Source organism: Phacochoerus africanus, chromosome 15 (assembly GCF_016906955.1).
Source record: "Phacochoerus africanus isolate WHEZ1 chromosome 15, ROS_Pafr_v1, whole genome shotgun sequence".
Classification (NCBI taxonomy): Eukaryota; Metazoa; Chordata; class Mammalia; order Artiodactyla; family Suidae; genus Phacochoerus; species Phacochoerus africanus.
The window spans coordinates 7,533,913-7,560,994 of record NC_062558.1 but is presented as its reverse complement, the minus strand read 5'-3'; the positions used below and the strand labels follow the sequence as shown (position 1 = coordinate 7,560,994).

Here is a 27,082-nt window from a genome sequence, read left to right as displayed (position 1 = left end):
AAAAAGCAAAGAAAAAAGCAAAGAAAAAAGAAAAGGGGGACAAGACGGGGATGTCTACTAATATCTATTTGGCCCCCCACTGCCTCCATTTTTCTAGAGGTACTAACCGAAACGATTTGGTAAAAGAAAAAGAAAAACTGGAAAGTTTGGAAATTTGATGAGACCAAATTATCATAGTTTTCAGAATATTTGATTTTTTTCACCTAACAATCCAAGAGAATCAACTGAGAAACTCTTAAAAGCAAGAACTGTTTCCAGAAATGAAGACCATCTGGGGCAGAGGCGGTAGGGGTGGTAACAGCAGAGAAAGGCAGGGATGGGAGACGTTAGAGAAACGGAACATGCAGAAAGATGGAAGAGAGGCTGGCAGGGCCGGAGGAAGAAAGAAACGAGAGGAACTCACCCCTGTCCCTGACTGGACGCCGTGTGTGCTACCGCTGCTGAGGGGGGTCCATTCCCAACCTGCCCCCAATCTCTGATCCCAAGAGACCACAGCCCCAGGCTAGCCCCTGTCCCAGCTCCCTTCTTAAAGGGCTGGAGTGACAGGAGCCCAGATGGGCTTTGGGCCTGGCAGGGGGGGTCTGGCCAACAGGCTGTGGGGCTCAGGCCTGTTGTCATCTCAACCACAAGCTCCCGCCAGGGACTCCTTACCTGACATGACTTTGCAGATGCTTACACACCCACCTCCAAAGCCAGATCTCTTTCCCTCAATTTCAAGCATCATCACACATCAGAGCGTGTTGCCACTATGGGGTCTGGGGGACAGGAGGAAAAGTGAGTACTAAGATCTCGTGGGAGTTCCTGGTTGTCTAGCAGTTAGGACTCGGCACTTTCACCACTGCCGCCTGGGTTTAATCCCTGCTCTGAGAACTGATATCCTGCATCAAGCCACTGCATTCTGTGGCCCAAAAACAACAACAAAAACAAGCAAAAAAGGCTTTGGAACGACAGGGCCATGATCCTCAGGCCCCTTTTATGGAACTGCCTTGACGCTCTCTCATAACAAGTTATCAGAGTGATCTGTCAGAAGGTACATCAGGAGCTCCCATTGTGGCTCACTGGGTGAAGGAGTCAACATAGTGTCCGTGAGGATGCGGGTTCGATCTCTGGCCTCACTCAGTAGGTTAAGGATCTGGCATTGCTGCAAGCTGTGGTATAGGCCATAGATGTGGCTCAGATCTGGTGTTGCCGTGGCTGTGGTGTAGGCCGGCAGCTGCAGCTCTGAGTTGAACCCTAGCCTGGGAACTTCTACATGCTGTGGGTGTGGCCGTAAAAAGAGAAAAAAAAAAAAAAAGAGGTAAATTAAATCATATCATAATCAAATCATCCTCTCCCCTACATAAAATCCTTCAATGACTCCCCAGTTCATTACAATAACTTATTACCCGGCTCTAAGTTATCTGGCTTTCCACAGGCCTGCACTTGGGGGAGGCAGGGAGCCATGAACTTGAGAGTGAAAGCTCCGTGCCCCGGGCGCTTGAACTGCCTCAACTCAGCATCTCACTTACTACCAGGTACCCGCCTTCTCGCCCTGCCACGCTGGCGCCCTTTCCATGCCCCCATTACAAGTTTTTCCTGCCTCAAAAACTTGGCAACGGCTGTTCCCTTCGCCTAGGATGCTCCTCCTCTGGCTCTTTTCAGGCCGCTCTGACTTGTCTGGGTTTAAAACTTATAACCAGTTGAGGAGTTCCTGCTGTGGCTCAGTGGATTAAGAACCTGATGTTGTCTCTGTGAGGATGCAGGTTCAATCCCTGGCCTCCGTCAGTGGGTTAAGGATCCAGCGTTGCCGCAAGCTGCAGCATAGGTCTCAATTGAGGCTGGGATCTGGTGTTGCTGTGGCTGTGGCAGAGGCTGCAGCTGCAGCTCTGAATCCACCCCTGGCCTGGAAACCTCTATATGCCACAGGTGTGGCCATAAAAAGAAAATTAAAAAAAAAGAACTATAACCAGTTGAGATATTTCACTGTGGTGACCTTCACATGGAACCTACTGGCAGTGGTTGCCTCTAAGACCCTCACTAAGCTCAGAGTGTCCGGTGGATTCTGGGCAGCTCTGCTTCTGTGCCATGGATGGGGTATATGAATCTGTGCTGAGACCAGAAACCTGGGGCCTGCATCCAGCCTCACCTGTGAAACACACAACCCATTTCCTTTGAAGTCTTACCAAGGACTGAGCGGGTGGGTGGATGGGGGGGTCCTCACTGAAGCTAGGATCCATAGACCCCAACTCTTTTCTTTTTTTTTTTTTAATGGTTTTTATTTTTTCCATCATAGCTGGTTTACAGTGTTCTGTCAATTTTCTGCTGTACGGAATACATGTATACATGTATACATTCTTTTTCTCACATTACCATGCTCCATCACAAGTGACTAGATAGAGTTCCCAGTGCTACACAGCAGGATCTCATTGCTTATCCATTCCAAAAGCAATAGTTTGCATTTTTTTAGTGATTTTTATTTTTTCCATCATATCTGGTTTACAGTGTTCCCATCTCTTTCTGTTTTCCTAAATGTCCTCTCTTCTTTCTCCCACAAGCACGATCCCCTCTCCTCCTCAGCGCTCCTAGTAGAACCTCCTAATGACTTTAGGAGAACAAAAGTCAGGAAGGTCAGGCAGCAGCGACCAGGCTTTGAAAGAAAAACAAAGCTCCCTGAGGCAAAGGAGCACAAAAGAGCTTGTAGTTTCAAGGGGAGGCAGAGGCCAAAAGAAGACACAGGAAGAGGCATGCAGTGCCAGGCACGTGGTAGGCACTCAGTTCTATCATTTGTTGAAGGAATGAGTGAGTAAAACGATTTCCCAGTACCTAGGAAGAAGGAGAGGTGGAACGTCATGTGATCAGACTTCCTAGCACCTTGGAATTGTTTTATAAAACATGTAAGTAGAGGAGTTCCATCGTGGCTCAGTGGTTAACAAACCCGATTAGCATCCATGAGGTTGCGGGTTTGATCCCTGGCTTCACTCAGTGGGTTAAGGATCCGGCGTTGCCATGAGCTATGGTGTAGGTCGCAGGTGCAGCTAGGATCCAGTGTTGCTGTGGCTGTGGTATAGGCCAGTAGCTTCAGCTCTGATTCAACCCCTAGCCTGGAAGTCTCCATATGCCATGGGTGCCACCCTAAAAAGCCAAAAAAAAAAAAAAGTAAAACGTGTAAGTAGAAAACCTATGCTCAAAATCATGGTCACTGTCTCTGGGAAATACCAGGCAGTAAGTGTGGCTGAGGCTGTGAGACAGCTGGGCTCTGGTCTGGAAATCAGCAGAGGCCTCTGGAATTTCAGTCCTTGTGGATTAAAAAGGAATAAAAGTGCCCCATGCGAGGAGGGGATGAAAGCCACCCAACCACTTAAAGCCAAGGATAGAGGCGGAGCATCCCCATTTATACAGTTATACAGAAAAAAGCTACATTTGCTGCCTCCTGGGAGCTATGGCTTTTTCCAGAAGGCAGAAGACCAAAGATGTTGCCTTGTGAAGAGTTCCTTGCCCAAGCCTACTGCTAGCCAAGTGGGTCAATGGTATCCTCAATATTGACATGGCTCTTAGCTGCCAAGAATAAACCTGATCTTAACTGGGTGCCCGGGGCAGGGTGGAGGCTAGCCCAGAATCACCAGACAAGGATGAGTGACCCACAGAAAGAGGGGAACCACCCACAAAAGAAGAACTTTGCAAACGAAAACTCTAAAACACATTTTAAAAAAACTACTACTACTACTAACGGTAAGAAAGGACATGTCAACCAAATATGAGAGATGAGCCTTTGCAGATCCAGATTCCAGCACACCAATCTACTAGTGCACATATTTGATAAAGTCAGGAAAATCTGAAAAGAGGCTTGGGTACTAGACAAGATGGAGTGATCTTACTTTTCAGGGGTGTTCATTGTTACTCCTGTTAGGTTTATTTGTGTTTTTTAATACTAAAGTGTGTATGAATGAAATGGTATGTCTTAGGAGTTCCTGTCGTGGTGCAGCGGAAACGAATCCGACTAGGAACCATGAGGTTGCAGGTTCGATCCCTGGCCTGGCTCAGTAGGCTAAGGATCTGGCATTGCTGTGAGCTGTGGTGTAGGTCACAGACGTGGCTCAGATCCTGCATTGCTGTGGCTGTGGCTATGGCTGTGGCTGTGTCATAGGCCGGCAGCTATAGCTCTGATTGGACTCCTAGTCTGGGAATCTCCATATGCCACAGATGCGGCCCTAAAAAGCAAAAAAAGAAAAAAGAAAAAGAAATGGTATGTCTTAGATTTGCCTTAAAATATGTTGGGGAGGGGATAAGTGAGGAATTACAGGTAAAATAAGATTGGCAAAATGATTTTTTTTTTTTTTTTTTTTTTTTGCTTTTAGGGCCATACCCCATGCATATGGAGGTTCCCAGGCTAGGGGTCCAATCAGAGCTGTAGCCGCCAGACTATGCCACAGCCACAGCAATGTCGGATCCAAGCCACGTCCATGACCCACACCACAACTCATGGCAACGCCAGATCCTTGACCCACTGAGCGAGGCCAGGGATCGAACCCGCAACCACATGATTCCTAGTTGAATTCGTTAACCACTGTGCCACGACAGGAACTCCTGAAGCTCATTGTTGAAAATGGGTGATGACGCCACTATTTTCCTAATTATTCTGTATGGTTGAAATTGTCCATAATAAGTTTATTTTTTCAAGCCAAGTTAAAGCTCTTGAAAAAATAAAACAGTGGGCAGGGGATGGTATTCAATGCACAGCTAGAGCATCTTTAAATTCTTGGAGGGGAAAAGATAGAGCTAAGGAAGAATTTTAAAATTTGTTAGAAAAATGTATAGTTAAGTCCATATGCTAAAAATTTCAAGGTAACCACTGAAAGACCTGAAATATAATCTATAGCTTTCAAATCATCAAAGGAAAATAATAATGATATAAAAACTTTATCCAATATAAAGTGCAAATGAAGAAAAAGAGGTAAAAGAGAGCAAAAGAAAATTTGTGTCTCTTTTGCCTTAATAAAAATATAAGGCAAAAAGGGGGAAAAAAGACAGGAAAAAAGTACAATAATTTTTTAAGGATGATCCCATGATCCAACCGGCCCACCTTTAGGAATGAATTTGCACTAGACTGAAAATGTTCTTTTTTTCTCTTTTGTCTTTTTTTTTTTTTTGGCCACCTTGAAGCACATGGAATTCCCAGACCAGGGATCAGATCCAAGTCACAGTTGCAAGCTATGCCGCAGCTGCAGCACTGCTGGATCTTTTAAACTACTGTGCCAGGCTGGGAATCGAACCTGCACCCTGGAGCTGCAGAAATGTGGCTGAGCATTGCGCCAGAGCAGGAACTCTGCAGGTGTTCTGTCCTAAGAGAACTGAGTGAAAATTAAGAATTTCTAATGAAAATCTAGACTTTTATTTGCTTAATTCTTTAAAATGTCTTTACATTATTTATTAGTCAACATTTGACTTTGAGGATCTTCATGTTTATTTTTAATCTAATGTCTATCAGCAAAATACTGCAGAGGAACAGACTCGGGTAAAGAAAGGCATGAGGCCAGTTCATCCAGATGCAAGCACTATTTAAAACACAGCAGGGAGTTCCCATTGTGGCTCAGCAGTAACAAACCCAACTAGCATCCATGAGGATGCAGGTTTGATCTCTGGCCTTGCTCAGCAGGTTAATGATTTGGCGTTCCCGTTAACTGTGGTGTAGGTTGCAGACGTGGCTCAGATCCCGCATTGGTGTGGCTATGGTGTAGGCCGGTGGCTACAGCTCTGATTCGACCCCTAGCCTGAGAACTTTCATATGCTGCACCTGTGGCCCTAAAAAGCAAAAATAAAATAAAACACAACAAAATGCAAGCCCCGATTTATGCATCTATTAGGACATCCAACACAATCACCCACCAGTAAGTGCACAGAGCTCCACAAATGACCTCAGAAGGTCCCTGGATGGACCTGTCCGGAGGGCAACAAGGGTTTGAGAACTAACAGAGGTTGAACTGGCTTACTCTATACCAGGCACCCTCTGTGTCCTTTGCATTTTTTAATTTATTTACTCCTCACAACAATGCTTTGGGGTGGTAACATTGTTAGCCTTGTTTTATAGATGAAGACATTAAAGTATAGAGCTCACACAGCTGATAAAAGGAAGAGCTAGTTCAACCAGCCCTCCTCTTCCAGAGCCCACCTCAAAGACACAAGTCGGGAGGGGGTCAGGCCACAGCAGGGCAGATGCCTGATTTGTGTCTGAGACGAGGTTTCACAAGACCATGGCTCGGCCACCTGGGGGAAATGGCCCTGATTCCAGAGAGGGCAGTGCGGAGACCCCCATCTTCATGATGCCCTTCATATGTGGAGCACTTGATACTTTTTTTTTTTTGTCTTTTGTCTTTTTTAGGGCCGCACCTGTGGCATATGGAGGTTCCCAGGCTAGGGGTCTAATCGGGGCTACAGCTGCCAGCCTACACCACAGCCACAGCAACATCAGAACCGAGCCGCTTCTGCAACCTACACCACAGCTCATGGCAACACTGGATCCTTAACCCACTGAGCGAGGCCAGGAAGTGAACCCTCAACCTCATGGTTCCTAGTTGGATTCATTTCCGCTGCACCACATTGGGAACTCCACTTGATACTTTCAAAGAGCATTTATGTAGTTTCCATTTCTTCACAACACATCCTTTTTTTTTGTCTTTTGTCTTTTTTGTTGTTGTTGTTGCTATTTCTTGGGCCGCTCCCGCGGCATATGGAGGTTCCCAGGCTAGGGGTTGAATCGGAGCTGTAGCCACCCGCCTACGCCAGAGCCACAGCAACGTGGGATCCGAGCCGCGTCTGCAACCTACACCACAGCTCACGGCAACGCCGGATTGTTAACCCACTGAGCAAGGGCAGGGACCGAACCAGCAACCTCATGGTTCCTAGTCGGATTCGTTAACCACTGCGCCACGACGGGAACTCCCACAACACATCCTTTGATGTAGGCTAAAGATAAATCGTTATTTCCTTGGATCTTTTCTTCCATTACAGCCTCAGGCAATGACGGAGCCAGAACTCAGATTTCTTGCCACCTGCCATGGGTTATGCTGGCCCATCCCTGTACATGCCAGAAGCCAGCCCACAGTGGTCCCGAGTAGGAATAAGGGTGGCTCCAAACACCCACCCATCTCAGTGACAACAAACACGCATCTCTGCCCATGGAACAACAGAAAAGCCAGGCTGCAGACACATACAACTGTATTTTGTACAGAAAGAGGCAATGCCTGCATAAACACATAGGAAGGAAACAGGTCCTAAGTCATGTATTAAGATAGCCACAAAATATAGGTGTTCCATCCCCAAACTCTCCCTTCTCCCATTAGCCTCACATAGCACAGAGGTTATAAGGGCAAGTACTGAGGTCAGATTGTTTGAATACTGGTTTGACTGTTTGTTAGCTGTGTGACCTTGAGAAAATTGCTTAACTACCTATCTCTGCTTTAGTTCTTTGTCTGTGAAATGGGGGTAAGAGTGCTGGCCTCACTGAGTTGATCAACAGTGAATAAACCCATAGAGAGATAACCCACAAAGCATCTGGCACAGTGTAAGGGTCGGGGAGATGGGACCCAAAATCAGAGAAGGCATTCTGGAAACTTCAGCTCCAAAAGAGCCAGACCCAAAGCTCCCCTGATCTCCTCCAGTCATGGCCCCAGGGGCCAGAGCCACAGAATCACAGGTCTGGCTGTTGGTCCTAGGTCATGATCTCTCTCCACCACCCAAAACAATCTGGAGACAAAACTGGAAAGCACCACTCCATCCTGACGGCCCAACCTCTACCCTATGAGGGAAGGAAGGATGTTATAATGTTCATCTAGTGACCGTGGGTCCTGGCTGAGCAAGATGTCCTCACGCAGCCTGGCTCTGGGGGTCCTCAGCCTGCTCCCCCGCCTGGCGCTGGGAAAAGTTAGACCATATGCAGAGCCTCAGACATGTGACTTCCACCCACCTCTCAGGTCCCCTAAGCCCACCAGCATCCACTCCTGCCTCCTGCCATAGCATCCCCATGTGCTATGGTCCTCTTCTCTGACTTCCTCAAAACTCATCTTCCCCTAAATTCCCTAGGGGAGGAGCTGGTTAATCTGCCAACTAATTTGTATGCTAATGAGCAACTGAAGAATTAGGGCTTAAAGAAGTAGGCTTCAAGACCAGCCTCTGCAGCTCCACGCCAGGCCCTGCCTATGTGAGCAGGGTGCCCGCAGCTGTTTGGAACCCAGATCCACTTGCCAGGGATTGACCTTGGGATGCTGGGAGTCCAAATGGTTCCCAGTGGGAAGATAAGTCATGGTCCCAAGTTCCTGGTTTCCTCTCTGTCCCTCACTCACAGGGCAACCTTGGGAAAGTGCCTCCCTGTCTGCACTTCATCTTGGAACTCTGGTCTCTGAGGCTGATTTCCTCTTAAGTTCTTAATATCAAGCCTACCCTGAGGGGGTTCCACCCATTTGTTCTCTCTCTGCATCACCCTTTCCCGATCACTACCATGATCACCACCGCTACTACCACAATCACCATTGAGCAGGCCACTGAGCAGGTGCAGCTCAGGCTGGGGTTGCATCTCTGAACCCAGAGAGGGAGCCCTGTACTGCTGGGCTGGCTCTGTCCTGCCCCATTTGCCTGATGCCAGACAGCAGCTGGACAGGGGTGAAAGACATGAGACCTGAAAGCAGCCAGGTCACCGCGGTGGCCACCAGAGCAGCCCTCGGGGTCACGTGCCGCTGGCAGTTGAAGGGGCTGGCCTGCAGAGGCACAAGGACAGGATGGAAGTGAACACATGATGTCAAAGGCTACCCAGATGTCAGAGGTCCCCAAAGGGCTGATAGCCCGCTGCCTGGCTTGCCACTTTCCAAGGCATCACCAGCAGAGCTACCAGAAGTTTCAAGATGACCAGGAAGAAAGCAAGAACACTGGTGACCCTGGAGTGCAGGTGGCAAAAGTTCAAGACACCAGCACACGCCAGCACAAACCATTCTCTGCAGCCTGCAGTGAATGAGAAGTCAAAGGAGCGTTGCCATAACGCCGAGTCTTAGGCCTGCCTCACCGCTGCCCTGCCCTCTGCTGTATTGGGGTCTCGGTCACTTCTGGCTCTGCCATGAAGGCCTCCTGGCTGGGAGTTCCGGAGGCTTCTGCGCAAGCCTGAGATGAAGGACAAGGGCCACGTCGTGAGGCCGAGATGAAGGCACTAGCCTTCTTCCTAATATCAGCCAAACGCCCCCCCCCCCCCGCCCCCCGGCTTCCTGCGAGGTCGTTATCCCCGCGCTGAAAAGGTACCCCTGGCCTGATTGATACTGCTGTTGGAGGAGGTCTCCACACAGTGCATAAAAAGACGATGTCCTGGATTTTTATCCGGTGAAGCGAACGGGGAGGTTTCGGTCCGTGGCTCCCAGACTCTTCCCAGCGTTGCAGAAGGCGCCAGTACGAGCTGCAAACAGTGACTAAGGGCCCAGGGTCTGCGCTGGGGACGGATATGTGGGCACGAAGGGCATGAGCGCAAGAAACGGCCGGAGAGGAAAGCGTTATCTGGGCCAGGCAAGGACCGGCCGAGGGCACAAGGATCCGATAAGGAAGCGGACTTTCCGTCCTGTTCGGCCGCCTTCCCCTCGGGGATCCCACTTGGAAACTTTTCCCGCCGACAGTTCCTAGAGCCTGGCATCCCGCGTTCGCCGCAAAATGAGACGCGCGCCTTGCTCCAGAGCCCTGAGGTCCGGCACCCACCCACCCACTTCCTGCCGAGCGCGGGGCGCGTGCGTCGCTCTCACCTCCTTCCCCGGGCGCCCGGGGACCTCGAGCTGTGCCCGTCGCCTGAACGGAGACTGCCTCCCAGGAGAAGGCCAGCGGGCGCGGGAACTGCTCGCGGAGAGAGAGAGCTGCAAATGTTCCCCGCCCTCCGGGCCCCCTTCCCCGCCTACCGGAGTCCCCGCCTCCCCCCCACCCCCCGCCTCCCGGAGTCCCCGCCTCCCGGAGTCCCCGCCTCCTCCCAACCTCAGGTGCACCAGAGTTGAGACTGGACAGCAGCGACTCTGAGCAATAACTGTGACTTTGGAACCTTTCCTTCTAGAAAGATCACCTCTCGCTGGACTCCCGAAGGCTCTCATGCTCGGGTGTCTATTGTTTCTGTGCAGGAGGAGAGAAGGAATCACACTTTCCCCAAAGAGTAGCTGCAACCTGAGTAAAAATGAGACGTTGGCGGAGAAAATAAAATTCTTCAAAAGAAAAGAGGGTTGCCAAACTCCCCCATCAACCTCAAAGCCATGCTTCGTTTAGTGGCCTCATCCTGAACAGCTTTAGCAGCTCTCTTTTCGGATGGCCTTGATTACATTTCCAGCATATCCTGACCTCTTCCGGGAGTCAGCTCAACCTTCAGGCAGGCGGTGATAATCACAGCAGTTTCACCCTTCCTCGTCCCTCTCACAACAGGCTGTCCGACCTCAGACCCAACCAGCTGCAGGGCTCTGGCTAAAAGCCGCTTTCAGGGAGGTCAAGGAGATTCTGAAGGTGAGCCCTTCCCCCTTTCCTCCCCGCCCCCCTCCCCACCAAGTGCTCAGTCCCCCCACTCCCCACCCCCATGCATGGAGTCACCTAGTCTCTCTGCTTCTCCTTATGAATGAGAAAAAGTGCCCCGTGTTTCCAAAGCCACTAGTTAGTGGCTTGAGAATTGGAACCACATTTCCTGATGCCCAGTCAGGATCAGTCCCTGCCTGATATATTTTCTCTCCCTACTTGATTTCAGTGGAACCATGGATAGAGGATAGTCTATAACTTGTAGACTGCTTGACAAGATGCTGAAGACCCAAGGAAATAGTCAAGGGAAATGAGAGCTTGGCTGTCATCCCTTCAACAAAGCCCTCCCTGAGCCCCCAATTTGAACTAAATGTTCTCTGGACTTCCTTGCTGTGTATCTGGACCCCATAGGGTACTTCACTCTCAACAAGGCAGTATCTAAACCTGATTCATCTGGGCCTGATCTCTTGCCACACAGAAGAAAACTCACCGGCTTCCTTAATAAACTAAGGCCAGACTCAGGCCCCTCACGGGGATGGCATGCTGAAAATGCAGCCACCACCAGACTGTGGCTTTCCATCTTCAATCCAAACCAAGCCCAGAATCAACGCTTTAATTTCCTGTAGCGCAGCAGAGAACCAGCCTGAAACATTAAAGCAAGGCCTCCTTGGCAGCTCAGGTCAGTGAAAGAGACACAGTAGAGCAGATAAGACTCATAGTCCAGGTCACTTACTTTTGGGGGGAAGGGGGGTCCCTACAACATACCTCCTCTGAGAACTTGGCCTGTCTTCACTCTAAGTGTCTCTGCTCTGGGCTTGCTCCCAGCGCCTTTTCCTGGTTGGTTTGCCTGCTGACTTACCTAGTGCTGGGGCAGATCTTCCAGCCCATTCTCGCTCGGCTCTGTTTCAAAGCCTGTCTCCCCCCATGGATGGCAAACCGCAGGCATGTAACAGATGCTGAGGAAATATCAATGCCAGACTGAAAATATGGTACAATCAGAGGGGCCGAGGAAAGTGGGTCATTTAAAGGGAACAGGGAAAGGAGTAAGGAAAATGGAATAAGGCACATTCCTAAACAGAAGGAGGCCATTCTGTAACAGTGTCAGTGTGAGAGCGATCTGTTGAGGAGTTGACCACTTTCACAACCACTCAGGACCCAGGCAGCTAGCCAGCGTCCTCCTATGGAGTCAGTAAAAGAACCCCAGTGTGTGGATGCCAGAGGAAGTGGAGGCATGAAGGGAGTATTTTTTTTTTTGTCTTTTTGCCATTTCTTGGGCCGCTCCTACAGCATATGGAGGTTCCCAGGCTAGGGGTCTAACCGAAGCTGTAGCTGCTGGCCTATGCCACAGCCACAGCAACTGGGGATCCGAGCCACGTCTGTGACCTACACCACAGCTCATGGCAATGCTGGACCCTTAACCCACTGAGCAAGGCCAGGGATCGAACCCGAAACCTCATGGTTCCTAGTCGGATTTGTTAACTACTGAGCCATGACGGGAACTCCTGGAAGCATGAAGGAACAAGGAACTTTACGTGACCTAAAGAAAAGACAAGGACAAAGCACTTGGGGTTTTTCTTTTAATTATTTACCAGATAAAAAAGAAAAAATAGTGATTGTTTCTCTTCATCCCCAACATTTCAGTTTCCCAAGGTCGAATGGGAGAGACATTTGTTGAACAGTGATTTGTGCTCCTGGCCTGGAGCACATCCCTCCCCTCTGCTCCGGGTCCCATCAAGCAGGAAGGACAGAGCCAAGGGCCAGGCAGGCATCTGGGACTATGGCAGCAGAGTGGCAGTGTGGCTGGTATGTTTTCTTCTCCCTGCTGCCAGAGTGTTGGGACCCTCTCCTGCCTGGCCCCCCATACCATCCTCCCCCACTGGCCAAAGGAAGAAGGAAGATGGGCCTTCAGGAGACGGGGATGGGTGTAGAGCAGGACTGGGGAGCTCACAGCAGGTGTGGCAGGGGGCCACAGTCTTCTGCTTCTATTGCACATCCTGGCTCAGATCCCTTGCCCTGAGCGGTGGGCTACAAAGTAAAATGCTTCTGAAATTCAAACAAAGAACCTGTTGTTGGGTCTGCCAGGTTCAAGAAGGGGAGGTGTGTCATGTGGCTGGTTTTGATTTATATATTTAAATTATGTTTAGTTATTCATCATGGGGGCAAGGCAGAGATGATGCCTCTTTAAGAAAGCACATGGGGTTGGAATACCTGGGGCCCTGCAGTCACCCGGCTTCTCTCGCTCAAGTTCAAAGAACCAAGAATAACCCTCTGTCCATCAGCAGATCTCCTTTTGCATAAGATGGAAGAGGCAGCAGTGTCCACCAGCCCCACAAGGCCCCTCTCCAAATGTCAGGACTCTGAGCCACTCAGGGGTGACCTCTCCTTCTGAACGCCCAGAGAATTTGACAGCTAAGCCCGGAGAAAAAACTTTTACACTGTAGTGTTTCTCCACAGAGCAGTAGCTGTTTGATTCTCCTCACTACCAACAGAAACAGAGTGAGGCTGGGACACGTTGTGCAACAGACCTACAGACAGAATAAACTCCTCTATGCACAGTGGGGGTGGGGGACGAGGATAGATTTTGATTTGGCAAAGCTGCGAATCTTTCACTTTCGCTGGCCGGAACAAGGCTGGTGGGGGAGACAAACCTAACCCAGCCTGTAGCAGGGACTGCAGGCTATGAGAGACGACAGGGCAAACACAGAACCGTAGAAACTGTGGCACTATAAAGATGAGAAGGCAGGTTCATGACCCCAGCTGGCAGCAGGCCTCAGGGGCAGGCTTCCAGAAATTCTATCTGTCCGTAGTAAGTGGTAGCATCCAGATACATCAGAGTGCTTGTCGTTCCTCCTCTTCCCAACACATTCCAAAAGTTTCTCATTTAAATAACTATGTACACACACACAAGCATGGTCTCTCTTTGACATGAGGTCCTGCACTTGAGGGTCCTGCAATGGCTTTAGAGAGTCGGTTCCAATTGTCTTTTTGGAGATTTACTGCTTGGGACCAAACCTGCAAGGAGAAGAAGGAACTGAACTGTATACCAGGTAGGTCTTCCAGCTGAAAGCATCCTGGTGTCTAAGGGATTGAATATTAATCTAAATAACAAGCCACATCCTTCCCTGGCTTTGGTGCCCTGGCAGGTTGCGTAACCAGGCTATTGTCACCCAGAGGGCCACATGCCCACCAGAGACCCTGGGAACACAGCTCCATACCTCCCTCTGATAAGGACAGTTTCTCAAGTTCAGCTTCAAGTTCAGCGTCCGAGATCCTAGGATTAGGCACAATGTTGGTATGTAACTTCCTCCGGGGGTTGACAGGCAGATCCGAAGGTTCTTTGGTGGTGTCCTGAAGGAGGATGTCCAATTCCTTCTCCAGTTCCTCACTGTCAAAGTCTGGAAAGAAAAGACGACACAGGACATATAAAGTCCAGGGATGAAATGCATTACCGCGTCAAGGATTGAGGATAGCAAGACGCAGCCCAGCTTTACAAAAGACACCCATGCTTCCCTGCAGGTTAAAAAAATCACATGAACTGGGAGACAGAGGGCACCTCTAAGCAGATACTCTTTTTCTACACACAGAGCTAAGTCATCAAGGAGGTCTATTTGCCAACACCGTGGAACTGACCCTGCTCCTCTGTGCCCTTGAAGAGGCCTAGTGAGTGAGGGACGCTGGAGAACCGAGGGGTCATGAGCACAGCTTATCAAAGAGGAAATGGCAATTCCTTCTCACTACTCCTTTGGAGAAGCCACAGAGAGAGGGTGACATGGGAGAGCCCCAGAAAAGCAGGCCCAGAACCAAATCTACCACAGCCCAAGGAGGTGAGGTCCTCCTAGAGAGGAGGGAGGACAGAATCACTCGTCAACTCACCTAAGCCGTTGGTTACCCCACCAGCCAGAGTCTGAGATACTTCGTCCTGGGTGTCACACAGCTGCAAGAGAACAGCGCGAGGCCTTGAGCTCTGAATGGTGTGTCTGGGGAATCTCAGTCTCTGGGTCTCAATGTTGAGGGTTACAAAGTAATGATGCCCCATCTAAGGATCAGGGGAAGCTTCCTCAAGTGCACAAGGTAAAAAGTTTGGAGGAAAAAAGGAGCCACATCCACCCTCAGGACCTGCCTTGTTTAGGTGTCCCCCACCCGATCCCCGCCTGTACCTCTTGGATCTGATCCACAAGGCTCTCTGCCTTCTCCACTGTGACGTCCTTCATGGAGAGTTTCAGTGCTCCGACCCCGGCCTGATAGGCATTGAAAACCTAAACAAAACAAAGTTGTCAGTGCAGATAAAGAACACTGGGCAAAACAGAGACAATATTGTTTCATCTCCGAAGATAGCTTTGGGTCTGGTTTCTTTTTTCCCACCCATGCGTGACTCACCCCATGTCCACTAAGGCCCAAACTTCCTAAGCAGAGAGGCAAAGGTGATCCCAACCATATCCTGAAAGAGCCCAGGCCTCCTCCAAATGGCAAAGCCACAGTGGAGGGAACAAGCCTGGATGCTACAGGGACCAGCCCAGCACCGGGGCAGGGGGCAGTGGCTACCATCTGATCTGTCTGCGAGGCGTAGATCCGATCCAGGATGCCTTGAACAGTGTCCAGCTTGGCGTGCAGGGCCTCGATGCGTTTTTCCGTCCGCTGCTTGGCCTTGAGAGACCTCAGTGCCTGGCGGGGTGTGGAGACTTGGTCAGACTCAGACAGGGCAGGCCAAAGGGCCAGAGGAAGAGAGCCCTTCCCCGGTGCTGAGACCATCCATCACAGGTTTGTAAAACAAGCTGTGGTGCCTGGGCCACCCACAGACTGCTCCCCTTCAGCCTCAAGAAGGCCGTTCCCCAAACTCCTGAACTCTCACTGCCAGCCCAGGGTCCAGGAACATAAGTGGGAGGAGAAAACTCACCAGCTGCTTCTTTCCTGCTCGGCATGCCCGGCGGGCTTCTTCTTTATACCTACAAACAAAGCAACAGCTCAAGATGATGAGGCTGTAGGATGAGGGTGGCAGGGTCCTGAAGTGTCCCCAGCAATAGCACTTAGTGAAGGTACTTTCAATCTGCAGACCACATCAAATTCATTCCACCCAATGGCAAGAAAAGTGATGCCCAAGCAAGCTAGGATGTGAGCTGGGGCAGCTGCATGTGGGGAAGGCAAAGGACCAAGGAAAAGCTGTTTTGACCCACAGGGTATAACATGCAGACAAGGCACCTTAAAGGCAGATTCCCATCCTGGGAGCCAGGAGGTAGCGAATGACGACCTTGGCCTTCCCACAATGTGGGGTTTCTCCCACCGTAAGATGGTGTGAACAAGTACATTCTCATTCCACAGCTACGTGCCTGTAGCAGGGACACCCTGCATGGGCATCTGCGGGCAAGAGCAGGGGTCCCTCGGCAAGACTCTGGGAAGGCAGAGCCATGTCTGCCTGTATCATCAGGTGCGCAGGACAAGGTCTGGCTCAGTCACAACTGGGTAAATGGTTACCGGCACAGAAGAGCATAAGCATAGTGTTCACGGCTGTACTCTTTGGGGGATAATTCAGTTTTTTCTCTTTTGTGATACTACATGCTTCCCAAGGCTGCTGCACTGTGCAGTTAGCATTTTCATAATCAGTAAAAGGAAAGCTGTTTTCTTTTCTAAGAGCCCAGTGCTGGCAGCTCTGGGGACCGGCCAGGCTGGGGGCCGGGGGTGCTCAGCCCAGGGGTAGTTAGTTACCTCTCTGCTTCCTGGGATAAGGACTCCACCTTGCGCGAGAGCAGCTGTTCACTCTGCATTAGCTGGTAAACCCCGACATCTACGTCGTTGACAGGAGAGACCTTGGCGTGTGGCCCCCGGGCAAACTTCACAATCTGAGGAACAGGGGACAAATTACTGCTGCTCCAAACCCCAATGCTGAGAAATGCCAAGGCAGGGAGGCAGGCGGGCACGTCAGCAGGCACCCGACAAGTCCCTGGTGAGTCGGGGAAGGAGCAACGCATTTCCATACCTTCTCCCCGTTCTGCTCCAAGACAGTGACTCTCTTCTCTTTCTGCAGCTGCAGCAACACCAAGTAGAAGGTCCTCTCATCTGGACAGGAGCCGGCGCAGAGGGCACTCAGCTCTGACAGGGCCACCACAGGGTGGGAGGAGAGAGGGGAGTTCTGATACAGACGATACACCTCCTCTGCCTTCTCCTGCAGGGAAGGGGATGGGTGCTTTCAGGCCCTGACTGCTGCCCACGGAACCCCGCAAGCCCTGACCCCGGGCTTCAGTCCCACCACACAAGGCAAGGGCAGGGGTGCATTGACCCTGTCTTCTCTAACAGTTTTGAAAAGGAAAAAGGATTTGCGTCTTTTTTAAACCTTGGAGGAAAGTTTGGTGAACATGGATAAGAAGGGGTACATGTATACGAGGAGCCAGCTGTGTGCCTGCCCTTCCATCTGGGATGTGGCACTTCTAAGCCTCCCTGGCCCACCATCCCCCAAGGGGAGAATGAGGCTGCGTGGTGTGGTGGAACAGCCATGAACCAGAGCTGAGGCCTGGCTGTCGGCCCCGCCTGGGACCCTGGACCAGAAGGTCTCACTGGTCCTCAGCATCCCACTCACATAGCATCTAAAGGTGGATGAGACGGCATCTCAATTCCCCGCCAATCCCCATCTCTCCATTTTTATGCCAAATGGCAATACTGCAAACCAGAATATTACTGAGTCTATAAAGTGTCTCAAGAGGGAAGCAGGTGACAAATAGGTGGGACAGGATCCTTGTGAGAAATACAAGTTCAAGAAACAATGGCACTGTCTTCCTCCTTCATGGAAATTATTCTTTCAGTCTTTTGCAAACAAGAAATATTTAGTGAAGCAGGCACAAAATGCTATGAAAATAAAGGGAAGGAATACCCAAGAGTTCAGCAATTTCCCAGGAAAAAAATGGTTGTTGAGCAGAATTCTGTAGGGTGAGTAAGTCAGTAGGTGAGGCTGGTGGGAAGGGCATTTCAGGAAGAGGGGTGTCAGGAGCAATGGCTCAGAGTCTGAGTCCATGCAGTGTTTAGGGGTGAGGTTGGGAAGGGCCGAGAGAACAGAAGCCCTTCTTCCTCATGCAAACAGTAATGTCTCCTCGGCAGATAGTAGGCAGTCACCGAAGGGATGGCTATGGCTGGATTAACAGGGATCTGGCTGATGACTGGGAAAGGAGGGACAGTGGAGTTAGGTTCAGAGGCAGGAAGACCACCAATCCAAGAGAATATAAGGGACTGAACAGGGCAGTAGGAATGGGACAGAGAGGAAGGGATTCAAGCAAAAGTTGGAAGACAAGACGGGGCAGTCCGTGGTTACCGGGCCTGGGTGGGGAGGAGAAAGAGGTGTGAGTCCAGAACGACTCTTGGGTTCTGGCTTGAGTGACTGGGTGGACTAAGAGGAAGAATACAGGAGGAAAAGCATATTTCAAAGGCAAGAGAGAACATTCCATTTTGGACATGTTGGTTTGGGATGCTTGAGGTACATCCAAGAAGATGGTAGAGCAGACAATTGGAAATAAAAACCTGAAGCTCGAGAGAGACACCAGGACTGGGGACATAACATACAGAAAGCATCAAAATCCCAAGTGTAAAAAGTGTAAATGAGTTATCTAAGGAAATGCAGAGAGCAAAGGAACAAGCTGAAGGAAGACCAGCGTTCAGGAGATGAAGGAAATCCACAAACTGCTTAGGGAGAACCAAGGAGAACCTGCAGTGTAATGACAACAAAGTCAAGGAATTGGGAAATTTTAAGAAGTGAGTGGTCAATAGTATCCAAGACAGCAAGAAAGTCTAATAAGACAGAAACTAGGAGTTCCCATTGAGGAAAAGAATCCGACTGGGAACCATGAGGTTGCAGGTTCGATCCCTGGCCTCACTCAGTGCATTAAGGATCTGGCATTGCTGAGAGCTGTGGTGTAGATGTGCTTGGATCCTGCATTGCTGTGGCTGTGGTGTAGGCTGGCAGCTGCAGCTCCGATTGGACCCCTAGCCTGGGAACCTCCGTATGCTGTGGGTGCGGCCCTAAAAAGCAAAAATAAACAAACAAACAGACAAAACTAGAGCTTTCACTAGATCTGACTGTGCTGTCAGATAACATTTCCATAAAGCCACTGTAGGAAGGATGGTGTGGTGTCCACACACAACACATTAATGGTACACAGCATTAACAAGTGAGGCTAGGAAGAAACAAAGTAAATCAACAGTACTTTAATTTATTTTATTTTATTTTATTTTTTGCCATTCCTTGGGCCGATCCCACGGCATATGGAGGTTCCCAGGCTAGGGGTCGAATCAGAGCTGTAGCTGCTGGCCTATGCCAGAGCCACAGCAACGCAGGATCGGAGCCTCGACTGCAACCTACACCACAGCTCATGGCAATGCCAGATCCTTAACCCACTGAGCAAGGCCAGGGATGGAACCCGCAACCTCATGGTTCCTAGTCGGATTCGTTAACCACTGAGCCATGATGGGAACTCCTTTTCAACTTTTTTTTTTTTTAACAGTACTTTAATTTAAAAAAAAAATTCAAAACAACCTAAAATATCTAAAAAAAAAAAAAATAGTGAGGTGAGGACAACTGGCTCTCCATTTGAAAGGAAAGAAGATTTTTCCTAACCACATATATATTCTAACAGGCCTAATTATTAAAATTTAAATTGAGAAAATGAAAGTATAAAATAATTCAAAGAAAATATTTTAAAAATCTGATTAACCTTGAAATAGAGGATGCCTTCCTAAGCAAGATCAGAAATTCAGCAGCCATAAAGGAAAAACTGAGAAATGTGACTGTAGAAATACAAAAACTTCTACACGGTACAAGACATCATAAATAAAAAGGAAAAGCAAACGTGAGGCTGGGAAACAACATTAACATTCCCAATATTGTGTATATATGTACATACATATATATCCCGAATATACAGAACTCCTACAAATTAATACAAAAGAAAAACAATCCAAAATAAAAATAGGCAAAGGATATAAAAAGGTACTTCACAGAAGGGAATAAGTAAATGGCCAGTAGATAAGTGAAAAGATGCTATTTTAATAGGGAAAAAAAGATTACATTTCTAAAAAAAATGGAGTGTATATGTATACATATATATGTATATGTATATTCACTTATCTATTTAACAAATATTTACTGAGTCTCTACTATGTATGTACCCACCACTGCTCCCAGGGCCAGGGAACTTCTCCCTTCTGGTAGAGGAGACAGAAAATCAATAAGCAGGTATCTAAGATTTTCAAAAAGTACTAATGATAACAAGGAAATATAAGAAAAGATGTGTGTTTTCACAAACAAAAATGGGAAGGGAAAGTACCCAGAGATGGAAATGGGATGAATAGAAAGGGAGCTTTCATTTCTTTGTATGACTTTTTGCTTCTTTTTACACTGCACCTGCGGCATATGGAGGTTCCCAGGCTACGGGCTGAATGGGAGCTACAGCTGCCGGCCCACACCATAGCCACAGCAATGCCAGATTGGAGCCATGTCTGCGACCTACACCACAGCTCATGGCAATGCCAGATCCTTAACCCACTGAGAGAGGCCAGGAATTGAACCCACATCCTCATGGACACTCTGCTGGGTTCTTAGCCCACTGAACCACCATGGGAACTCCTGCATAATTTTTAAAATAGCAAAATGTATAGGCAATTTCTTTTTTTCTTTTTTTGTCTTTTTGCCATTTGTTGGGCCATTCCCACGGCATATGGAGGTTCCCAGGCTAGGGGTCGAATCGGAGCTGTAGCCACCAGCCTACGCCAGAGCCACAGCAACGAGGGATCTGAGCCGCGTCTGTGACCTACTCCACAGCTCATGGCAACGCCGGATCCTTAACCCACTGAGCGAGGCTAGGGATCGAACCCGCAACCTCATGGTTCCTAGTCGGATTCATTAACCACTGCGCCACAACGGGAACTCCTAGGCAATTTTTACTTTTTTCTATTTTTTTCAAATAAAATCAAAAGTTTGTTGGCTGCTTTCTGTGATTAGACTTGGGAAAATCAATTTACCTCAGAAATAGGCTTTGTTGTATAAAAACATCTAGATAAAACCCTTTATTTTCACACATAAAAACAAGTCTCCATCCCAGGAGAAAAGAGTCACGTCCTCATATATTTGAAAACAGATGTCACCAAATGAGATTACGTGTTCAGTGTTCTGTGTAGTGATGTAAGCTAGGTACAGACTGAACATTCCATGCCCCTAAAGAGCTAGAAGATTTATTTTTCTCCCTAAGTAGGATCAGACTACTTTGTTGTCAAAAATTATTGTTGGTTCTTAGAAGACCTATGCAATGCCACTCCCACCCCCTATCCCTGCCTTTGCTCTCGAAAGACTGTGAGTCCAGAGTTTTCTTGTGGTGCAGTAGGTTAAGGATCTGGTGTTGTCACCGTAGCAGTGTGGGTCTGATCCCTGGCCCAGGAACGTCCACATGCAGTGGAGACTGTGAGTCCAAAAACCACACATGTGGGGACAAATGGATCTACCTCCCTTGGCTCAAGCTAGAGAACACACGAGGGGAAAGACCGCAGTGAGGAACGGCGCTTGGCCGAGAACCACCTAAACCATCTTTCAGTTTCTGTGGGGCCTTGTGAGCCTTGGAGGTCCTGCAGGTCAGGGTACCAGGCCAGGAGGGGGTGCAGCGCAGAGGGAGAGGCATCCTTCTGAGGAAAATGCGTGCTGCTCAGTCAAAACTCCTGGGGGACAGGGACACCTGGAAGATTTCGGAGACGTGCTCCCGAGTTTGAGGAGGAGAGGATGGGGTCTGTCGAGGTGAGGAGAAACTGGAGCTTCTCTTGGGGGTGGGGGCTGGGGAATTCCAACAGCTCACGCTGTGTGGACGACGACGGGGCTATGCAAAGGCCCTGAGGTTGGGCTTGGTCAGTTTCAAAAAATAAACCACTGTCTGCAGTGTACTTTATAAAGACACACACACACAGAGACACACACACACACACACACACACACACACACACACACACACACACACACTTAAGGTTCCTGTAACCTTGCCCACAGCAGCTGGGTGGAGTGGTTGGGGCGAAGCAGGTTGGCTCTGGGTTAAACAGTGTGTGGAGGTGACGGGGGAGCAGCCTGTGAGAAGGAGCGACAGAGCAGTAACTAGGCAGGGCACCAGGTGCCACAAGGAGTCATCAGCAATGGGAAAAGTGAAGAAAGAGCACTGACAGCGACAGGGCAGGAACATACAGATAAGAAGGTAGCTGAGGAGTTCCCATCGTGGCGCAGTGGTTAACGAATCCGACCTAGGAACCATGAGGTTGCGGGTTCTATCCCTGGCCTTGCTCAGTGGGTTAAGGATCCGGCGTTGCCATGAGCTGTGGTATAGGTCGCAGACACGGCTTGGATCTGGCGTTGCTGTGGCTCTGGCGTAGGCTGGTGGCTACAGCTCCGATTTGACCCCTAGCCTGGGAACCTCCATATGCCACAAGAGCGGCCCAAGAAAATGGCAAAAAGACAAAAAAAAAAAAAAAAGAAGGTAGCTGACAAGACAAAGGGACAAGCAGGGAAGGGACAGAGCCAAGCACACACATAGTACAGAGGAAGGACATTTCATCCTCTGAGCTTGGGCAGAAGGAAGGGCTGAGAGAAGGTCAAACTGGAGATGGGAGTACAAGAGGCTGAAGGCCTGACTAAAGGATTCCACCTTCTCAGTGCAGAGTCTGCAGAGAGCAGAGAGGGTGAGAATGCAGGGCATGTGGGAGGGGCCGGGAGGGGACAAGAACTCTGGACTGTGCGGTGGCTCTGAGGGCCCTCCTAAAGCTGGGGACTGTGAAGGGGCCCCAGACTTGGTGATAGAGCAATTTTCTCCAGCAGGGCTGGTGGACCATGGGGCTGGTCTAAGGTGGCTAATGTGCTGGTGTCTCTTGTCTGGCCCTGAGAGCTGCAGAGGTGCTGAGAGTGTTGCTGAGGGAAGTGGTCAAGCATCCGCTGCATGCTCTAGGCTGCAGGGGGGAAGCAGGCCAGGAGGCAGCCAATTGACCTGGACAGCAGGAAGGCGCCAAGGACCTGTTGGCTTTCCTTTTCCTTTCTTTTTTTTCTGTCTTCTTGCCATTTCTTGGGCCGCTCCCAGGGCATATGGAGGTTCCCAGGCTAGGGGTTCAATCAGAGCTGTAGCCGCCAGCCTATGCCAGAGCCACAGCAACACAGCATCCAAGCTGCATCTGCAATCTACACCACAGCTCATGGCAACTCCAGATCCTTAACCCACTAAGCAAGGCCAGGGATCGAACCCGAAACCTCATGGTTCCTAGTCGGATTCATTAACCGCTGAGCCACAACGGGAACTCCGGCTTTCCTTTTCTTTTCTTTTTTTTTCTGTCTTCTTGCCATTTCTTGGGCCGCTCCCAGGGCATATGGAGGTTCCCAGGCTAGGGGTTCAATCAGAGCTGTAGCCGCCAGCCTATGCCAGAGCCACAGCAACACAGCATCCAAGCTGCATCTGCAATCTACACCACAGCTCATGGCAACTCCAGATCCTTAACCCACTAAGCAAGGCCAGGGATCGAACCCGAAACCTCATGGTTCCTAGTCGGATTCATTAACCGCTGAGCCACAACGGGAACTCCGGCTTTCCTTTTCTTTTCTTTCTTGCTTTTTTTTTTTTTAGGGCCGCCACCACCACTGCAGCATATGGAGATTCCCAGGCTAGGGGTCGAATCGGAGCTGCAGCTTTCAGCTTAACACCACAGCCACAGCAATGCCAGATCTGAGCTTCATCTTCAACCTACACCCAGCTCACGGCAACGCTGGATACTTAACCCACTGAGCAAGGCCAGGGATTGAACCTGTATCCTCAAGAATGCTAGTCAGCAGGAACTCGCCTGTTGGCTTTTCTGATGGAGAAGTAAGAGACAGAGGAGGAAATGTGAGCCTAGGTTGCTGATTTAGGGGAAGGAGAAAATAAAAGTTACAAGGTCTTCAGGAAGAAATTCTTGTCCATAAACTACAAAAGGCAAAGCATTTTCTAAATTGTGGCTTATCATTAATCCCTACAAAGAGAGAAAATAATCAACTGTGACAACTCCTAGACAAAGGCTTGCCCTTGAAATGTACAAGCCCAATTGGCAACTAAAGTCTAGCAAGTACTGCAAAAGGGAGGCAAGATGATCTGGTATCTACTCCGTCACCGTGTGAAAAAGACCCATTCTCATTCTAACAATACACCCACAACCCCAGGAACATGGAGATGACTCCAGATGACACCCAGGTTTCTTGCTTCCAGCAACCCACCTTAAGCAGCTCCACAGCCACAAGCACCTCCTCAGCAGGAACCTTATTATCCCCCAGCATGTTGGAAAGAGTCCACTTGAGGGGCTTCAGCAGGAAGACTCCAACCCCCCAGGAGATCCAGCTGCTATCTACGCTGGCCATGAAGTCTGACTCCCGCTGCAGCTCCCCTCGACTGCAGGTGAAAAAAGAAAAGGGCATTAGTAGGTTTAACGCAAGGTCCCACTTCCCTCTTAACCCACAAAGAGGCATTTAATTATCATCATCATAAACGCCTTTTACCAGGCACCTACTCCATGCCAGCTACTATGAGCAGCACTGTTTATGCTCCAGCTCTAAGCCGCGTAACAATTTTCTACAAGAGAAAATTGAGGGATTGAGAAGATGACAGAGGTCAAAACTAAACTATAATTTGGCTCCAATATGCAAGCTTTCCACTAAAACTACAAAGGCACAGGAGGTCATGGGGCCTGTGTTGAGACTTCCCTTTACAAATGGAGTTCCAAATGATAAAATGAAAACAACAACAATGGATTAGTGTCAAGGACAAGACATAAGGAAAAATACAAAGATGTTCAGAGAAAGAGTTCTCTGCTATTCCTAAGCCAGGGTGGAGATAAGACATAAGCATTTCATGGTACTAGTAATACATTGCTAAATGTACTGAATGCTCCCATGGGCTGGTTATTATGCTAAGGGCCACAGAAAGAGTATCTCTTCAAATATAATAAATCCAGAGATCCTGCTGTGGCTCAGCAGAAACGAATCTGACTAGTAACCATCATGAGGATGCAGGTTCGATCCCTGGCCTTGCTCAGTGGGTTAAGGATCTGGCATTGCTGTGAGCGGTGGTGTAGGTTGCAGACACAGCTCGGATCCCATGCTGCTGTGGCTCTGGTGTAGGCCGGTGGTTACAGCTCCGATTCAACCCCTAGCCTGGGAACCTCCATATGCCGCGAGAGCGGCCCAAGAAATGGCAAAAAGACCAAAAAAAAAAAAAAAAGCAGCCCAGACTGTTCTTGCTCCTCACGGACTTCTTCAGCTACTGTCTCTCCTGCGCCCCATCTCGGGCCTGGACTGAAACTTTGTCCACAGTATACTTTCCTAGAAAGAAGTTCTAGAAATGGCTTATCCCTCAGTCAAGGCAAGAGAGCTGGGGAAAAGGAGGAGAGACCTCTTGATCAGAAAGAGCAGCAAGCTAAAAGCAATGTATCAAAGTTGACTTTTGTCTTCAGCCAGGCTGCTCTGGGTATGACATATACAACGTGTGCATATGCTTTAGAATAGAAGACCCCGGGGTCCAGTTCCCCCATTACTTCTAACTAGCTATGCAACCCCAGGTAAGTCGCTTATCTCTCTTAGGTTCAGTTTCCTCTTCTGTCTGCTGAGGACATCTCGCCCACAGGACTGCAGAGGGGGTCAGATGAAATGGTGTGTGCAAAGTACCTGCACACTGTGAAGTGTTGTATGTGTATAAGATGTCCACGTTACCACCTGAGGTAGCTCTAAAACCCTGCACCTGTTGCACAGGTAGCACCTAAAGGGCACCAAGATACTCAGTAAAGCCCTCAACCTCCCTCATGTCTTCTGCTCCAAACCGCTTGTGCCAAGGATAAGCCAAGACAGGCCAGACACATGACCTCTGCTGGGAGGCTGCTAGCAAGATCCCTACAGGCCTCTTCCCCACAACTGTCTTCTTAGCTCTGCCTTTCCTTAGTTCAATAAATCCTGTCTCATGGACCATTTATGTTTCGAGGTAATCTGAATTCAGAAGTCCCTACGAAATAACTACATAATGGGATTCCAGTCCAGACAAATCACTGTCACCTCCGCCAGGCTGGCTTCTACTCTTAACCCTCTGCATCTCCGTAATGAGGCTACCCTGGCCTCTCAATTTCCCTCCACCTGCCTCCCTCTCTCTCCCAACACCCCCTAACCTAGCCTCCTTCTTCGCCCACAGAGCAAACACAGACTGCCCAGGGGGCCAGCTCCTGGGCTGGGCGGCGTGCGCTCGGGAGAACTGCCGGGGTCCCTGCCCGCGGGGAGCCGCCCCGCCCCCCCGGCCCGGGCCCGCCCTCACCGCAGCAGGTCCTGCAGCACGGTGGCCAGCCCCAGCGGGACGCTGCCCTTGCGCTGAAAGGCCTCCTGCAAGTCCCGCAGACGCAGGCGCACCACCCCCTGGCGGCGGCTGTGGCTCAGCACCAACGGTGCCCAGAAGCCCATCTTGCTGTCCCAGTCGGTGCTGTTCACCTCGCGACTCCTTTTGAAGGCGGAGAACAGGAAAGACATGCGCTCCTCATCTTCCTCCCACTCGGGGGGCAGTAGGCCCGCCGAGTCTCCCCCGGCCGGGGCCTCGGCCTCCCGCTCCGGGGCCCACATCGGAACCCCAGCCCCGCCAAGGCTCCGAACACAACCCTGGCCCTGGTCCCCTTCCGTCCTGGTTCCCTCCCGGCTTCCGTTCCTTGGCCACCTCCTCTTCTGTCATTACGTCACCGCCCCATGAAATAAGTCCCGCGTGTCCTCACGGCGCACGCGTCTCCGCCCGGCCTGCGCCCGGAAGTAGGATGATGACCCTATTTTTCGAGAAACTCAGAGCGCTTGCGCCAACCCCTCCTCCCGCAGCCTTTGTGCCGTAAGGAGGACGTCGCGTGTGCGCGGCGGGTAAGTGCGCATCGTCGCGCCCCGTCTGGAATCGGGAAGTTTGGCAAAGCATTGTAGAGGCGAACGACTGTCCGCCGAACTTGTGGTGGTTTCTGATAGGACTGTAGAGTCCCGCTAAGGGGCGCCAGAGGCACGAGGATCAGCCACGCAGATCACCTTGTAGCGACGTTCTTCAGACATTTAAACTTCCGAGTGAGCTTCCTTTTACGATAACGTCACGGATAAACAAAACTGTCGATCACTTAAGCTCTGTGAGAGTGTATACCCGGATTTTCAAGGATATATAAGCTTCCACCCCTCACCTTCTCTATCTTGGAGTGTCCCCTTGTTACCTTCTCAGAATCAATATACCCTTAAGATCGAGCTCAGTTCTCATTTTCCTTGAAACCGTCTCCAACTGTTCTGACTCATCGTTGATCTCTTTCACGATGAAAGAGTACAGCATGGGCTGAATAATACAGCATTTACCATTCCGGGTCCTGTTCCCTCGTTCCCTGAGAGCAGTGCAATGGCTTTAATATCTGTAATGCATGGTGGTGCTGGAGAACTATTTCATAAACTGAAAAGGGCATACCTTGACCCTTGCCCTTCTAATTATCTTAGAATTGTGTTAGATTCTCTCATACACAGACACAAAAATCTTAACGAGTAACAGACATATTCAGTGTGTTAAGAATAAACTGGTTTTCTTTTTAATTG

The 27,082-nt window shown here is 49.7% G+C and overlaps 1 protein-coding gene across 1 annotated transcript; it reads right to left on the bottom strand.

The window, feature by feature from the left end:
• Positions 1 to 12,051: 12,051 nt before the first annotated feature.
• CHMP7 (charged multivesicular body protein 7) lies at positions 12,052 to 26,536 on the bottom strand. Its single transcript, XM_047761246.1, has 10 exons — positions 25,803 to 26,536; positions 23,726 to 23,897; positions 16,460 to 16,645; positions 16,189 to 16,322; positions 15,383 to 15,431; positions 15,031 to 15,150; positions 14,646 to 14,744; positions 14,362 to 14,422; positions 13,704 to 13,883; positions 12,052 to 13,500 (listed from the first exon to the last, which is right to left on the bottom strand). Exons 1-10 carry the CDS (start codon positions 26,099 to 26,101, stop codon positions 13,448 to 13,450), a joined length of 1,353 nt encoding a protein of 450 aa, XP_047617202.1. The 5' UTR covers positions 26,102 to 26,536; the 3' UTR covers positions 12,052 to 13,447.
• Positions 26,537 to 27,082: the final 546 nt, after the last annotated feature.

Coding starts and splice junctions, on each gene's coding strand:
- CHMP7 (XM_047761246.1), bottom strand. CDS start 26,101: ATGTGGGCCCCGGAGCGGGAGGCCGAGGCCCCGGCCGGGGGAGACTCG. Junction 15,432..16,188: donor TTATCCCAGGAAGCAGAGAG/GTAACTAACTAC, acceptor CTTTGTTTGTAG/GTATAAAGAAGAAGCCCGCC. Junction 13,884..14,361: donor TGGGGTAACCAACGGCTTAG/GTGAGTTGACGA, acceptor TTTTCTTTCCAG/ACTTTGACAGTGAGGAACTG.